This window comes from Oncorhynchus gorbuscha, linkage group LG23 (genome assembly GCF_021184085.1).
Source record: "Oncorhynchus gorbuscha isolate QuinsamMale2020 ecotype Even-year linkage group LG23, OgorEven_v1.0, whole genome shotgun sequence".
NCBI classification, from domain to species: domain Eukaryota; kingdom Metazoa; phylum Chordata; class Actinopteri; order Salmoniformes; family Salmonidae; genus Oncorhynchus; species Oncorhynchus gorbuscha.
The window spans coordinates 32,241,610-32,259,866 of NC_060195.1; the positions used below are offsets into that span (position 1 = coordinate 32,241,610).

Genomic DNA, 18,257 nt, shown 5'->3' on the forward strand with positions numbered 1-18,257 from the left:
AAGTGGTTCTAAGGAAACAGTACAGGAATGTTCTGCTAATGTTGATGGATGTTATTTAAAACACCTATAAACAACAAGCAAGGAATATTCCTGAAATGGTCTCAAAAAGGTAGTGGGATGTTATGACATGATGGTTCAAATAACATTCCCTGAACATACTTAAAAATGTTGGAGCAAATAGAATTTGTAAAAAAAGAAGAAAAAAAGGTGTCCTGGTATAGTCAGCGAATATGGATGGAGACATTACTACTAACACCTAGAACAAAAAAGAAACAGTCCTGCGAGACTCTTATAAAGTTATTACTTTAGGTTAAGACATGACGACACAAAATTGTTCTAAAAACCTACTTCAACAATAACGGAAGTAGTTCTGAAAACAATGCTGCAATGTTCTGCCTATATTGATGTGTAATGTGGCATAATTACATGATGATTGCCAAATTTTTAAACAAATGGCATTTTAATATTCTTACATCATTATATTTTATTAAGGTATTGTCCAAACATAGTGCATTCAGAAAGTATTCATACCCTTTGACTTACTCCACATTTTGTTGTGTCACAGCCGGAATTCAAAATGGATTAAATATATTTTTTCCCCCTCACCCATCTACACACAATCCCCCATAATGACAAAGTGAAAATGTGTTTTTAGACATTTTGGCAAATCTATTGAAAATGAAATACAGAAATATCTAATTAACATAAGTTTTCACACCTGGGTCTATACTTTGTAGAAGAGTGATTACAGCTGTAAGTCTTTCTGGGTAAGTCTCTAAGAGTGATTACAGTTGTAAGTCTTTCTGGGTAAGTCTCTAAGAGTGATTACAGCTGTAAGTCTTTCTGGGTAAGTCTCTAAGAGTGATTACAGTTGTAAGTCTTTCTGGGAAAGTCTCTAAGAGTGATTACAGCTGTAAGTCTTTATGGGTAAGTCTCTAAGAGTGATTACAGCTGTAAGTCTTTCTGGGTAAGTCTCTAAGAGTGATTACAGCTGTAAGTGTTTCTGGGTAAGTCTCTAAGAGCTTTCCACTCCTGGATTGTGCAACGTTTGTCAAACTCTGTCAAATTGGTTGTGATCATTGCTAGACAGCCATTTTCAGGTCTTGCCATAGATTTTCAATTAGATTTAAGTCAAAACTATAACTCGGCCACTCAGGAACATTTACTGTCTTTTTGGTAATCAACTCCAGTGTAGATTTGGCCTTGTGATTTAGGTTATTGTCCTGCTGAAAGGTGAATTAATCTCCCAGAGTCAAGAGGAAAGCAGACTGAACCTGGTGTTCCTATTGGATTTTGCAGTATTACTTTAGTACCTTGTTGCAAACATGATGCACGTTTTGGAATATATAACAGTCATTGAACATTAAACTGTTAATGTGTAGCCTCATGGTGAAATCCCTGAGTGGTTTCCTTCCTCTCCGGCAACGGAGTTAGGAAGGACGCCTGTATCTTTGCAGTGACTGGGTGTATTGATACACCATCCAAAGTGTAATGAATAACTTCAGCACGCTCAAAGGGATATTCAATGTATGCTTTTTTAACATTTGGAAAGTATTCTGACCCCTTGACTTTTGTTACATTACAGCATTATTCTAAAGTGGATTAAATTGTTTTTTTCCCCCTCAATCTACACACAAAACCCATAATGTAAAAGCAAAAACAGATTTTTGGCAAATTTACATAAGTATTCAGACCCTTTACTCTGTACTTTGTTGAAGCACCTTTGGCAGCGATTACAGCCTTGAGTCTTCTTGGGTATGACGCTACAAGCTTGGCACCCCTGTATTTGGGGAGTTTCTCCTATTCTTCTCTACAGATCCTCTCAACCTCTGTCAGGTTGGATGGGGAGCGTCGCTGTACAGCTATCTTTAGGTCTCTCCAGAGATGCTTGATCAGGTTCAAGTCCGGGCTCTGGCTGGGCCACTCAAGGACATTCAGAGACTTGTCCCGAAACCACTCCTGCGTTGTCTTGGCTGTGTGCTTAGGGTCCTTGTCCTGTTGGAAGACGAACCTTCACCCCAGTCTATTGTCCTGAGCGCTCTGGAGCAGGTTGTCATCAAGAATCGCTCTGTACTTTGCTCCGTTTATCTTTCCCTTGATCCTGGTCTCCCAGTCCTTGCCGCTGAAAAACATTCACACAGAATGATGCTGCCACCACCATGCTTCACCGTAGGGATGGTACCAGGACTCCTCCAGACGTGATGCTTTCAGGCCAAAGAGTTCAATCATCAGACCAGAGAATATTGTTTCTCTTGGTCTGAGAGTCCTTTAGGCAATCTCCAAGTGGGCTGTCTTGTGCCTTTTACAGAGGAGTGTCTTCCGTCTGGCCACTCTACCATAAAAGCTTGATTGGTGGAGTGCTGCAGAGATGGTGGTCCTTCTGAAAGGTTCTCCCATCTCCACAGAGGAAATCTGGAGCTCTGTCAGAATGACCATAGGGTTCTTGGTCACCTCCCTGACCAAGGCCCTTCTCCCTCGATTGCTCAGTTTGGCTGGGCGGCCAGCTCTAAGAAGAGTCTTGGTGGTTCCAAACTTCTTCCATTTAAGAATGAAGGAGGCCACTGTGTTCTTGGGGACCTTTAAAGAACTGAAAACGGCTGATCTGTTAACCTTCTTGCAACATCAAAGGATGTTTTGTGCACCTTGACACAAACATATGAATGTTTGTGTTTTAGTGTTTTGGGAACCTCTCTCTTGTCATATCCCCACAATGTTCCCACAACCTAAAGACAATTGTAAACATACAAATGTATTTCTGGGAACATTCTTGCAACATCAGGCAAAAAAATGTTTTCACCTATTAGTAACATTGCAATCATCAGCACAACTAGTTAGCTGTTTGTGTTTTTGGAACATATATTTTGTGATGGCCCCACAATGTTCCCACCAGACTGCTCCTACAACCTAATGAAACATTCTGGGAACATTTAAAGAATAGACAACATGTGTTCTGGGAATGTTCTTGCAACGTCAGTCGAATGTTTTATACAAACATTGTATAATCATCAGCACAATTGGACCGTTTTTGTGTTATGAGAACATTTGCCCCAACTTAATAAATGTTCTGGGAACTTTCAAAAGAAGAAAATAACCAATTTTGGTTTGCTGGATTAACTTTAAATGAAAAAGGTGTGAACACAATGCACCTTTAAGACAGAAGGCGTGGAATACTTACAAAGTCCTGACTCCCATCCTGATGGCAGAGACGACAGTCACCACAGCTGAATGCAGCACATTCCGAGTGGGCATGCAGCTCACAAACTGAAACCGAAAACAGAGGTTACATTACTTCTGTCAAAGTCACTACTATGACTGATGGACCAGTTAGATTTCCCCCAAGGAAGTTTAAATACAGTGTGAATCTCATTATTCGAAAATGTATGCACTAACTACTGTAAGTTTCCCTGGATAAGAGTGTCTGCTAAATGACTCAAATGTAAAAGTACACTCCCCTACTACTGCAGTTTCGATTTGAAATAACATGTTTCATATGAGGTGACAGTAGAGAATGTTACCTTTTTTTTAGGGTCTTTTCATACATATCTGATTTACTGTTTAGAAATTAAAGCACTTTATATATCTTTATAGACAAATGAACTTAATGTATTAAAGTCATCAAAAGTTGAGTATTTAGTCCCATATTCCTAGCATGCAATTACTACATCAAGCTTGTGACTTTACAAACTCATTGGATGCATTTGCAGATTGTTTTGGATGTATTTTGGGTTATGTTTTGCCCCATAGGAACGGAATGGTGATGGCTGGAGTCATTTTCTTTCTAAGTGGGTAGATAAGATGTTTCTGAACACTTTTAAATCAATCCTGATATTTACCATGATTAAGAAAAATCATGAATAATGAGGAGCGAGAAAGTTACAGAGCCTACAACAAAGCATGCTAACCTCTCACCATTACCAATGATGGGGGAGATAAAACATTTTTGGGAGGTATATGATCTTCGTCTCTCTAACATTCTCACTCAGGCCTTCCGAGTGGCGCAGTGGTCTAAAGGCACTGATTCGTAGTGCTTGAGGTGTCACAGCCACGGGTTTGATGCCAGGCTGTCTTTACAGACGGCCGTGACTGGGAGACCCATGCTGCGGCGCACAATTGTCCCAGCATCGCTCGGGTTAGGGGAGGGTTTGGCCGGCCGGGATTTCCTCGTCTCATCACGCTCTAGCAACTCATTGTGGCGGGCCGGGCGCCTGCAAGCTGACTTCGATCGCCAGATGAACGGTGTTTCCTCCAACACATTGGTGCGGCTGGCTTCTGGGTTAAGCAAACAGTGTGCCAAGAAGCAGTGTGATTTGGCAGGGTCGTGTTTTGGAGGACGCATGGCTCTCGACCTTCGCCTGTTGTGGAGTTGCAGCAATGGGACAAGACTGTAACTACCAATTTGATATCATGAGAATGGGTTGAGCCCAAACAGTTCAGGTTAGTATTTTTTTGTTGCCTGTTTTGCATTTTATTTTGGCATTCATTGATGTCACATATCAGCTTGCAAATAATGTAAAAATAAATAATAATAGACTTAATAAAGCCGCATACAAACACGGTCTCTTTCTTGAGTAAGGCAGCTCCAAAATGTAGGTGTTTCAGCCCAGCTCAATGCTTTCTGTGGTGGTGGGGAAGCCAGAGAAAATACAGAGCGTAGGGGTTGGTAATCTTCTCTAGTTGCGGCGTGATTAGCTCAGTGTTCTGTCACTCATGAGGACACTACTTCACCGGATAATCTACAGGTAGAGCTAGGCAGTTCAAGCCCCCTTGGGTGCTGCCATAGATTTACATTAGAAGTCCCTGTCCAAGAAGGCTTAAGGCCATTGGCCAGAGATTAAATGACGTCAAATCACATTATATCTACCATAGCTTTGATTGTACTGATCATGTCAACATCATACTTTCACAATCTTACCTAGCTAGCTAGACAACCAGTCATCATCATGAATCACATTGACAATTTACAGGCAAATCATTTTCAATACTTGTCATATGAAGAGAAATTATAGATAAATTGTATCGATGCTCATTGGCCATAAACATTACACAACAAGTCGGAAATCGGAAATTCAACAATGAGTGGTTTGGAAGGAATCAAAGGCTAACTGCAAGCGTTGCAAAACAATCACTATTTTGCTTCCCCTGCCAGCTATTTGGTGGAGAGGATGTGTGGTCCAAGTCTGGGTTTGAGGATTTAAAACATCTCTCTGAAAGGGTCTCTTTTCCAAGCTTAAAATGATAAACATTCACATTGGTCATGCTGTCAGTCCAGCATGACTTATGCCGCGTTCAAAACAACTGGAAACTTGGAAATCTCATACTCCATTGCTTCACTCTGAAAAAAAACAAGCTCTGACTGGGAAAACACATTTTGAACGGTCATCCAACTCTGAATACCATGTAGGGAACTCGGGCCTCTTTGTAGAGCTCCGACCTGAAAAATCACTGATATCACCTGGTCCTTCTGTAGCTCAGTTGGTAGAGCATGGCGCTTGTAACGCCAGGGTAGTGGGTTCGATCCCCGGGACCACCCATACGTAGAATGTATGCACACATGACTGTAAGTCACTTTGGATAAAAGCGTCTGCTAAATGGCATATATTATATATTTATTATTATCATGATTCAACCTTGTTTTTTTCCAGAGTTCTCAGTTGTCTTGAAAGCACCATAAATCCAGAAAATGCCAGACTGTGACAAAGTTTGATAACAAAGTTTGCCCACAAGAAGGACGTTCAAGTGAGCACAGCACAACAACGGTGAGTCCAAAAATATATTGTATGCTGCTGCATAAATGATGTAAAATGCCAGGGAGATATGTATACTGTAGATAAGAATGGAATACTCATGACCAATGATGTTACATGCTGACCAGACCGAACACGTCGCATGCGTGAGCTTCGCAAAATAAATGTAGAAATCCATGTTATTCAATTATTGCACCCACACTGCTCACACGCGCCAACGAGCGTCAGCGATTCCAAGGGCTAAAATAGAACTCCTATTTCTGACGCAGATCGCGCTGAAAGTCCTGACTCTCCCATCTCCTCATTGGTTTATAGAAGCAGGTACCCACGTGCCATTTCCTCATTGGTTATACCCACGTGGGTGATTGAAAGACTAAATGTCAGCCGGTTTGGGTTGCGTATAAGTGTATGTTGTGTAGTAAGCTGTTAGTAGCGCATGTTACTCAGCCTAATCATTTGGTCCCTTTTCCCTTCATCATTTAGCCTACTGTTCTGATTTGGTGATGCACCTGTAGCCTATAGCCTGTTTTAGAGAAATGTCACCATCAAATATGGTAAGAGCTTTCTTTGTCTGCTTATATGCCCCCATTATTTATCCTACGTTCTTAGGGTGCACAGGGAGAATGCTGTAAGACCGGCCCATGTTCTGAATTCTGTCGCGAAATGTGCTGAACAAATAGTTATATCGACTACTCGCTCATTAATGTCTTAATTGAAATGACGGCTTGCCTCTTATCCGGTCATCGTGCCCTTATGCCATAGATTGTACATCTCAATTGTTTTATTGCTAATATAGGTCTATCTCATTAGTATCTTATTCATTATTTTAGGCCATGTTGGAATTAGTTCATTGTTTTGCTTACTTTGTGTATTATAATTATCTCATGTGCTTTTCTTAAGGAGGAGGGGATACTATGTAATGTTGTTGGGTCTGTAACCATGAGGAGGGGATACTATGTAATGTTGTTGGGTCTGTAACTATGTTTGCCAGTGACAGTCTCTTCCCATTCAAATATTGTTTTTTTCAACAAAAAGTTCAGTAATATACCCATGTAATTCCAGTTGATTTTGCGAGGGTTGTTTTGTTTGCGCAATGTGCTGTCATTGCGTCAGTATATTGTCTATAAATGTGGATCCTCATGATTGTATTTCACTTCCTTTTTAAACCATATAGGCCTATTCAAATAATACAATGTTGTGTAGTGGCTTTGTTGGCATGCATTAAAAAAAAAACATTTAAAAAAAAAAGAAGAAAGTTGAATTTGCCCCAAGATTTACATGCTAAAATCACCACTGGGTAGCATCCACATTCATGTAGATGTGTTCACAAACATACAGTGCCTTGCGAAAGTATTCGGCCCCCTTGAACTTTGCAACCTTTTGCCACATTTCAGGCTTCAAACATAAAGATATAAAACTGTATTTTTTTGTGAAGAATCAACAACAAGTGGGACACAATCATGAAGTGGAACGACATTTATTGGATATTTCAATCTTTTTTAACAAATCAAAAACGGAAAAATTGGGCGTGCAAAATTATTCAGCCCCTTTACTTTCAGTGCAGCAAACTCTCTCCAGAAGTTCAGTGAGGATCTCTGAATGATCCAATGTTGACCTAAATGACTAATGATGATAAATACAATCCACCTGTGTGTAATCAAGTCTCCGTATAAATGCACCTGCACTGTGATAGTCTCAGAGGTCCGTTAAAAAGCGCAGAGAGCATCATGAAGAACAAGGAACACACCAGGCAGGTCCGAGATACTGTTGTGAAGAAGTTTAAAGCCGGATTTTGGATACAAAAATATTTCCCAAGCTTTAAACATCCCAAGGAGCACTGTGCAAGCGATAATATTGAAATGGAAGGGGTATCAGACCACTGCAAATCTACCAAGACCTGGCCGTCCCTCTAAACTTTCAGCTCATACAAGGAGAAGACTGATTAGAGATGCAGCCAAGAGGCCCATGATCACTCTGGATGAACTGCAGAGATCTACAGCTGAGGTGGGAGACTCTGTCCATAGGACAACAATCAGTCGTATATTGCACAAATCTGGCCTTTATGGAAGAGTGGCAAGAAGAAAGCCATTTCTTAAAGATATCCATAAAAAGTGTTGTTTAAAGTTTGCCACAAGCCACCTGGGAGACACACCAAACATGTGGAAGAAGGTACTCTGGTCAGATGAAACCAAAATTGAACTTTTTGGCAACAATGCTAAACGTTATGTTTGGCGTAAAAGCAACACAGCTCATCACCCTGAACACACCATCCCCACTGTCAAACATGGTGGTGGCAGCATCATGGTTTGGGCCTGCTTTTCTTCAGCAGGGACAGGGAAGATGGTTAAAATTGATGGGAAGATGGATGGAAAATACAGGACCATTCTGGAAGAAAACCTGATGGAGTCTGCAAAAGACCTGAGACTGGGACGGAGATTTGTCTTCCAACAAGACAATGATCCAAAACATAAAGCAAAATCTACAATGGAATGGTTCAAAAATAAACATATCCAGGTGTTAGAATGGCCAAGTCAAAGTCCAGACCTGAATCCAATCGAGAATCTGTGGAAAGAACTGAAAACTGCTGTTCACAAATGCTCTCCATCCAACCTCACTGAGCTCGAGCTGTTTTGCAAGGAGGAATGGGAAAAAATGTCAGTCTCTCGATGTGCAAAACTGATAGAGCCATACCCCAAGCGACTTACAGCTGTAATCGCAGCAAAAGGTGGCGCTACAAAGTATTAACTTAAGTGGGCTGAATAATTTTGCACGCCCAATTTTTCAGTTTTTGATTTGTTAAAAAAGTTTGAAATATCCAATAAATGTCGTTCCACTTCATGATTGTGTCCCACTTGTTGTTGATTCTTCACAAAAAATACAGTTTTATATCTTTATGTTTGAAGCCTGAAATGTGGGAAAAGGTCGCAAAGTTCAAGGGGGCCGAATACTTTCGCAAGGCACTGTATATTCTTACTAGCAATCAAAATGACACAATACATTATTCTCCATTCACTTCCTATTGGACCAAACAATGTGAAACACAACCAAACAAGCTGTAAATGCATTCAACCAGTTTATAGCGTTACAAGCTTGATACAGACATTGTGTGCAAGATGCATGTGACCAAATACTAAACCTTTGACTACTTTAAATCCACTATAAGTGAAATGTGTCCAAATATATATGACATCTTCAAATAGTGGACTAAATATATTAAGTGCTTTAATTTCTAAACTGTAAATCAGATATGTATGAAGGGGACATTCTGTACTGTCGCCTCATATGAAACATTTGATTTCAAATCCAAAATGCTGGAGTATAGAGCCATATGTAATATTTTAGCATCACTCTCTAAATACATATGGAGGGGAGTATATAGAAAATCTACTTTGGGTGTGTACACGTGTGTTTACTGTCCAATGTGGCCTATGTACACGTACCTTGAGGTTTAGCTTCCATATGCAACATCATGACCTGCACACTTCTACTAAGTAAACATGCAACACTTTGGCCATACGTTGCAAGTACATTGTGCCATTGGTTGCATATACACTGTCTGTTGTGAAAGCGCTTGAAAACGAACCTTCACAGCGAATGGCTGTGTTTCCCTCCAGATGTTTTCGACACACACAGCAGAATCTCTTTTTCTGCCCTGCTGGACCAAAGCAATGGGCCACAGGGATCTGGAGTTCACAAATGGACAAAAAAGGAATATGCACACTTCTACGAAGTAAACATGCAACACTTTGGCCATTCGTTGCAAGTACATTGTGCCATTGGTGGCATATACACGGTCTGTTGTGAAAGCTCTTGAAACCATGCCGAAGGATTGTCGGGCTAGCATGCACTAACCACAATCACAAGCAGCGATAGAGCAGTTTAACTTTGTGCTGTCACTCACCCGCACCAGCGTCGGGGCCATACATGAACACGCAGTCCTCACAGTCTTCAGGCACTTCTCATGGCACATAAAGTTACATACTAGGGGTGGGAGGAGACACCAGAGTCAGTCAACTAGTCAATTCATCCTTGGAGCATCAGTAACAAGGCTATCTAAAGTCCCATTCATTTCTTGTAATGAGATTTTGGTGTTACACTGTCTATAAACTACCTTTGTATTGGCTAATGTCTTGTAAATGCTTTAGTAATGCATTCACCCAATAATGCATTATAATATTTGCTAAGCATTCGTAATAATCTTCATAGATTGGCAATTCTACGGTAACCAAGTGACACTGAGACTCAGATGTTTTACTTTAAATTGTATGCCAAACAAAAACCAATAATTGCTCAATTTAAAAAAAATAAGTAATTGTTATTTTGTATAGTGTTCTATGAAAATTGTTAAAAGTGGTCCTTGTGTATAGAGTTGTATTCTTTGTTTAACTTTGCAATCATTGTTGTTGTTTTTAAGTGAAAATCTGATTCTCGGTGTCACCCAGATGCACACAGTTGTGGCATTCATGATGCATTAGACTAGACCTACTCTAGAAAGTGCTACCGAAACTGGTTCCTGACAAGGTTACGGCTCAGGGTCTATATGTTGAAAGGAGCAGTGGTTCGTCACAACCCACTGGGCACACACTGCTTGAGTCAGGCCATAAGCAGCCCTATAGACCTACTGAGATATTATGGGCTTCTGCTAGATGGCACAGTAACAAGTGTTCTAATAAGACAAGCTGTCTAACAACAAGAGTGCATGATCGCATCCACCTTCACGGAGGCGACATACAGTCTATGCTTCACATTTGACACATTAGCAAATAGGCTGTCACAGCATATAAGAAGGCACATAAGTCTATAATCTAGCACCACTGTAGCATTATAAAAATTTATTATGCCATGTCTAGGGTGTTTAGTTTTTTGTTGTTGCTCTCGAGCATCCAGTCCCCTGTTGCCATGCCGACCAGTTAAAGTGTATCACGATTTGACTGCAGCTAATTGCGCACCAGAGACTTTGCATTTCCCCTCGTTCGCTCTGCCTGGTAACACTGGGTGCCGTCCATCAGTCTTATGCTGTTATGCAGTGCTGCTGTGCTGTCCCCGTGCTTCAGTGTAAGGCTAGGCATTGCTTTATTTCCTATATGTTTTTACACATGTTCATGGGAGGTACATTTTCAGATGGAGTAAAGGAGAAGGACTTTACTGAATTGACATTAATCGATAGCATCCTAATGTCAGTCTGTGCATGATAATGGCATTGGCTACAGGCTGCAGTTTAACATTTTTACACACACAAATGTATTGGACACAACGACAAGGCCTCTTTCACACACACATACACAATGTTACTACACACATACAGCTCTTCCTCTCGCCTACGACACGCACACAAACTGCCATCTGGGTAAGTACTGCTCTAGGAACATGCCATACTGTACACGGCGACAATATTTAGACAAGTTTAGAACCTATACGCATTACGTCAACCAAAATGCTTCAGTTTGAGAATTCAACAATTCAAGGAAAATTCCCCAACGTCAAGCACATTTTACATTTCAGTTGAGCCGTTTCAACTCAACTGGTCTGGTCAAGTGAAGAAACAAAAACAAATGTCACGTCTCATGTAAACCAACCTACCTTCACAAATGAAACCGATAAGACCCCATATGAAATCACTGCAGTTGTGGCAGAACGTTGGCTTGGTGAGAGTCACTTTCCTAAAACAATGTCCGGGTGCACTGACAGGGTACCTTGAGCGAGACCCAGGGGATTGTTCTGCCTTTTTCCTCCCGGACAGGGGGCTTGCGCTTTCCATGATGGAATTCTCATTCTTCGTTCGAGTGCTGTTTGCCATCGTATCTGTGCACCACAAGAGTCGTGTATAATGAAAACGTAGCTAGGGTGTTTGAGTGAAAATATGTTTCCGCTGCCAAGCGGCAAAATCAGCGAGTTCCAGCTACGTTATGCCCAACCGCCGTGTCATTACACTTCGGAGCCAGTGGTGCCAGCTGCTGCTGGAGCTATAGCAGTCATGAAGTTAGCTAACAATAGACATGGCAGTTAGCTACCAGCATTGCAAATCAATAAAAACATAAGTCTTGAATGATCCAGAAATATGGTTAATTGACAAAACACTCAGTCTAGTGGCTCGTCACCAGGAAACATGAAAAAGAAGCTTACTGGCTAACTTAACGTTAGCAAAACGCTAAATTTACTCGCAAAAAAAATTAAAGGCAAGCAAGTTCAAAGAAAATCCATCAAAGCAACAAGTGACAATCTAACTAATTAACGGCTTAAATTGCTAACTAAATTGGTTGTTTTTATCCTGCTCCGTTTTTCTTTTGCAGCTTTTACACATCAGCTGCTAGCTACTTCCGCCCGCAGTTTTCATAGTTGTGCAGCGGTTTTCATCCGCCCTGACATGGTTGGCCCTCACAGCGCCTAGACATGAGTGAGTGACCAGCATCACAGAATTTTCAAAGCAAAAATGAAGCACAGCACAAACAGATAAGACATTGCGGGGCTCCAGCAGCCATCTCGACCATAACGCGCAAGCGACCCTATTGCCCTAACAACTCATTGGGTTCTCTAGATTATAAAAAAAAATATTTTTTTACAATGCAACAAACTCTTGGTTTTTATTCACTAGCCTACTTGTATTTCCCATAATCTTTTGGCATGCGGCATTTCACCTACCACCGGTCACCAGTATTGTAATGACCTGACTATATTAAAAAGGAACAATTGTCCAGACAGAAACCCAACTTCACACAGGCTACTGTTTGGCCGTAGCCCACGCCAAATAAATGAAGGATACCCAATAAAACAAACGTGACCTTCTCTCGTGAAGGTCCGCCATAATAGAGAGAACAATAGCTAAACCTGGTCTAAACTTCCAATGCTCCACCCCCCTGCCCGAACCCCTCCACACCACCCCGCCAACCACCAGGATGCCCTGCATCAGAACATTCCAGGCATTCCCATGATTGGAAAGATAGCAGGTTGATTGGCATGTCGGACCCCGCGAACACTGGGTAATGGTAAGTACAAAACAACCAACTAATAGCATAACACATAACACACGGGTTGTGCGGGTTGTTATAGTATTATACTTATCCGTGGTCAAACGAATTGGTGGGAACCTGACAATACTTATAACCTATCAACTCACAAGTAAAGTGATAAACCCCAATGGGCCTCTTTCTGCCTTTCTTATCGTCCCTGGCATTCAATTCATCAGTCAACCAACTCTTGGATATAGGCCGGTTATTATTTATTTTTTAAATCTTTATTTAACTAGACAGTTTTACAGTTAAGAACAAATTCTTATTTTCAATGACGGCCTATGAACAGTGGATGAACTGTCTTGTTCAGGGGCAGAACGACAGATTTGACCTTGTCAGCTCGGGGATTCGATCGGGGATTCGACCTTTCGGTTACAAGTCCAACGCTCTAACCACTAGGCTACCTGCTGCCACCTAGTGGTATTTAGGTGAAAATACATGTGACAACTCACATTACACGAACACAGTGAAATGTATTAACCTTGGCCTGAAACTTATGTCACAGTGGATAGCTAAGATCATGCAGATCAAGAAGTAGATCAAAAGGATCATGTGGTGTTAGATTCTGCTCCTTTAAATGTAGTCCCTCATTTTTGGATGTCGTTTTTAGAGAACTGGATCAAATCTCTTAATATATAACATATGCTACAACAAATACACTTTTATATGATCCCATGACATATTTCTAAAGTGAAGGGTAACACAATTGAATGAGGGCTCAGGATTAAGACTAAGCCGTTCTGCCAGTCACATTCTGTTAAAGGTCTCCAAAGCACACACATCCCTGGGTCGCTCCTCTTTTCAGTTTGTTGCAGCTAGCGACTGGAACGAGCTGCAACAAACACTCAAACTGGACAGTTTTATCTCAATCTCTTCATTCAAAGACTCAATCATGGACACTCTTACTGACAGTTGTGGCTGCTTTGTGTGATGTATTGTTTTGTCGTCTCTACCTTCCTGACCTTTGTGCTGTTGACTTTGCCCAATAATGTTTGTACCATGTCTTTGTGCTGCTACTATATTTATATTGTATTTATTTTTTAAATCCCAGGCCCCCATCCCCACAGGCCTTTTGGTAGGCCGTCATTGTAAATAAGAATTTGTTCTTAACTGGCTTGCCCAGTTAAATAAAGGCTAAATAAAATAAATAAAAAAGACACATGGTCATTTTCATCTGGATTAAATGGGCCCTGGTGACCAGCTTTGAGAGGAATATGAAAACATGTGTATTCTATTGTAGGCCTACCTGTACTAAACAAAACTATAAACACAACATGTAAAGTGTTGGTTCCATGTTTCATGAGCTGAAATAAAACGTCACAGAAATGTTCTAAATACGCACAAAAAGCTTTATTTTGTGCACAAAATGTATTTACATTCCTGTTAGTGAGCATTTCTCCTTTGCAAAAATAATCCATCCACCTGACAGGTGTGGCATTTCAAGAAGCTGATTAAACAGATCATTACACAGGTGCACCTTGTGCTGTGGACAATAAAAGGCCACTCTGAAATGTGTAGTTTTATCACACAACATCCGCTACGGAGCCGCAGTCAAATGACCACCCCTCATCACTGTCAAACGCTCCCTAAAACACTTCTGTGAGCAGGCCTTTCTAATCGACCTGGCCCGGGTATCCTGGAAGGACATTGACCTCATCCCGTCAGTTGAGGATGCCTGGTCATTCTTTAAAAGTAACTTCCTCACCATTTTAGATGAGCATGCTCCGTTCAAAAAATGCAGAACTAAGAACAGATACAGCCCTTGGTTCACTCCAGACCTGACTGCCCTCGACCAGCACAAAAACATCCTGTGGCGGACTGAAATAGCATCGAATAGTCCCCGTGATATGCAACTGTTCAGGGAAGTCAGGAACCAAGCTAAGGCCAGCTTCTTCAGGCAGAATTTTGCATCCTGTAGCTCCAACTCCAAAAAGTTCTGGGACACTGTGAAGTCCATGGAGAACAAGAGCACCTCCTCCCAGCTGCCCACTGCACTGAGGCTAGGTAATACGGTCACCACCGATAAATCCATGATTATCGAAAACTTCAATAAGCATTTCTCAACGGCTGGCCATGCCTTCCGCCTGGCTACTCCAACCTCGGCCAACAGCTACATCCCCCCCCCCCCCCGCAGCTCCTCGCCCAAGCCTCTCCAGGTTCTCCTTTACCCAAATCCAGATAGCAGATGTTCTGAAAGAGCTGCAAAACCTGGACCCGTACAAATCAGCTGGGCTTGACAATCTGGACCCTCTATTTCTGAAACTATCCGCCGCCATTGTCGCAACCCCTATTTACCAGCCTGTTCAACCTCTCTTTCATATCGTCTGAGATCCCCAAGGATTGGAAAGCTGCCACAGTCATCCCCGTCTTCAAAGGGGGAGACACCCTGGACCCAAACTGTTACAGACCTATATCCATTCTGCCCTGCCTATCTAAGGTCTTTGAAAGCCAAGTCAACAAACAGTTCACTGACCATCTCGAATCCCACCGTACCTTCTCCGCTGTGCAATCTGGTTTCCGAGCCGGTCACGGGTGCACCTCAGCCACACTCAAGGTACTAAATAATATCATAACCGCCATCGATAAAAGACAGTACTGTGCAGCCGTCTTCATCGACCTTGCCAAGGCTTTCGACTCTGTCAATCACCATATTCTTATCGGCAGACTCAGTAGCCTCTGTTTTTCGGATGACTGCCTTGCCTGGTTCACCAATTACTTTGCAGACAGAGTTCAGTGTGTCAAATCGGAGGGCATGCTGTCCGGTCCTCTGGCAGTCTCTATGGGGGTGCCACAGGGTTCAATTCTCGGGCCGACTCTTTTCTCTGTATATATCAATAATGTTGCTCTTGCCGCGGGCGATTCCCTGATCCACCTCTACGCAGACGACACCATTCTATATACTTTCGGCCCGTCATTGGACACTGTGCTATCCAACCTCCAAACGAGCTTCAATGCCATACAACACTCCTTCCGTGGCCTCCAACTGCTCTTAAACGCTAGTAAAACCAAATGCATGCTTTTCAACCGATCGCTGCCTGCACCCGCATGCCCGACTAGCATCACCACCCTGGATGGTTTTAACCTTGAATATGTGGACATCTATAAGTACCTAGGTGTCTGGCTAGACTCCTTCCAGACTCATATCAAACATCTCCAATCGAAAATCAAATGTCGGCTTTCTATTCCGCAACAAAGCCTCCTTCACTCACACCGCCAAGCTTACCCTAGTAAAACTGACTATCATACCGATCCTCGACTTCGGCGATGTCATCTACAAAATGGCTTCCAACACTCTACTCAGCAAACTGGATGCAGTTTATCACAGTGCCATCCGTTTTGTCACTTAAGCACCTTATACCACCCACCACTGCAACTTGTATGCTCTAGTCGGCTGGCCCTCGCTACATATTCGTCGCCAGACCCACTGGCTCCAGGTCATCTACAAGTCCATGCTAGGTAAAGCTCCGCCTTATCTCAGTTCACTGGTCACGATGGCAACACCCATCCGTAGCACGCGCTCCAGCAGGTGTATCACACTGATCATCCCTAAAGCCAACACCTCATTTGGCCACCTTTTGTTCCAGTACTCTGCTGCCTGTGACTGGAACAAATTGCAAAAATTGCTGAAGTTGGAGACTTTTATCTCCCTCACCAACTTCAAACATCAGCTATCTGAGCAGCTAACCGATCGCTGCAGCTGTACATAGTCTATTGGTAAATAGCCCACCCATTTTCACCTACCTCATCCCCATACTGTTTTTATTTATTTACTTTTCTGCTCTTTTGCACACCAATATCTCTACCTGTACATGACCATCTGATCATTTATCACTCCAGTGTTAATCTGCAAAATTGTAATTTTTCACCTACCACCTCATGCCTTTTGCACACATTGTATATAGACTCCCCCCATTTATTTCTACTGTGTTATTGACTTGTTAATTGTTTACTCCATGTGTAACTCTGTGTTGTCTGATCACACGGCTATGCTTTATCTTGGCCAGTTCGCAGTTGCAAATGAGAACTTGTTCTCAACTAGCCTACCTGGTTAAATAAAGGTGAAATAAAAAAAATAAAAAAAAATGCCACAGATGTCTCATGTTTTGAGGGAGCATGCAATTGGCATGCTGACTGCAGGAATGTCCACCAAAGCTGTTGCCAGAAAATTTGTTTATTTCTCTACCATAAACTGCCTACGTTGTTTTAGAGAATTTGGCAGTACGTCCAACTGGCCTCACAACCACAGACCATGTGTAACCACACCAGTCCAGGACCTCCACATCCGGCTTCTTCACCTGTGGAATTGTCTGAGACCAGCCACCCGGACAGCTGACGAAACTGAGATGTATTTCTGTCTGTAATAAAGCCATTCTGTGGGGAAAAACACATGGGTGGCTCAGGCCCACACATGACTGCGCCCCTGCCCAGTCGTGAAATCCATAGAGTAGTGCCTAATGAATTTATTTCCCTATATGAACTGTAATTCAGTAAAATCGTTGAAATTGTTGCAGGTTTTTGTCCAGTATACATACGGTTATACCAAACTGAGAAAATAGGTGAGGCACAGATCCAACAGGTCTTGACCAATGATTTATACTGTATACACAGTAAATTTGGAAAGTATTCAGACCCCTTCCATCCACATTGTTACATTACAGCCGTATTCCAAAATGGATTAAAATATCCCCCCCAATCTACACAAAATACCCCATAACGATGAAGCAAAAACAGGTTGACATTTTGCTTTTTTTTAAAATAAACAGAAATACCTTAATTACATAAGTATTCAGTCCCTTTGCTATAAAACTAAAAATTGAGCTCAGGTGCATCCTGTTTCCATTGATCATCCTTTATGTTTCCACAAATTAGGACTCCACCTGTGGTAAATTGAATTGATCGGACATTATTTGGAAAGGCACACACACGTGTCTAAAGTCCCACAGTTGACAGTGCATGTCAGAGCAGAAAGCCATGAGGTCGAAGGAATTGTCTGTAGAGCGCAGACAGAATTTTGTCGAGGCACAGATCTAGGGAAGGGTACCCAAACAATTTCTGTAGCATTCAAGGTCCCCAACAACAGTGGCCTCAATCATTCTTAAATGGAAGACGTTTGGAACCACCAAGACTCTTCGTAGAGCTGTCTGCCAGGAACATTATTGCAATCAGGGGAGAAGGGCCTTGTTCAGGGAGGTGACCAAGAACCTGATGGTCACCAACAGAGCTTCTCTGTGGAGATGGGAAAATCATCAATAAGGACAACCATCTCTGCAGCACCACCAATCAGGCCTTTATGGTAGTGGCCAGACGGAAGCCACTCCTCAGTAAAAGGCATGAACAGCCCGTTTGAAGTTTGCCAAAAGGAACCTAAAGACCTCTCAGAACATGAAACAAGATTCTCTGGTCTGACAAAACCAATACTTAACTCCTTGCCCTGAATGCCAAGTGTCACATCTGGAGGAAACCTGGCACCCTACAGTGAAGCATGGTGGCAGGATCATGCTGTGAG

The 18,257-nt window shown here is 42.1% G+C and overlaps 1 protein-coding gene across 1 annotated transcript in view; it reads right to left on the minus strand.

The window, feature by feature from the left end:
- LOC124010988 (diacylglycerol kinase theta-like) overlaps nt 1-12,504 on the minus strand; it is a 35,402-nt gene extending 22,898 nt beyond the window's left edge. Inside the window, exons 1-4 of the mRNA XM_046323867.1 lie at nt 11,325-12,504; nt 9,646-9,725; nt 9,328-9,427; nt 3,176-3,261 (exon numbers count right to left, since the gene is read on the minus strand). Coding sequence (XP_046179823.1) covers nt 3,176-3,261; nt 9,328-9,427; nt 9,646-9,725; nt 11,325-11,541 — 483 coding nt within the window. The 5' untranslated portion in view covers nt 11,542-12,504. The remainder of the gene's footprint in view (nt 1-3,175; nt 3,262-9,327; nt 9,428-9,645; nt 9,726-11,324) is intronic.
- Between the last annotated feature and the right edge of the window lie 5,753 nt (nt 12,505-18,257).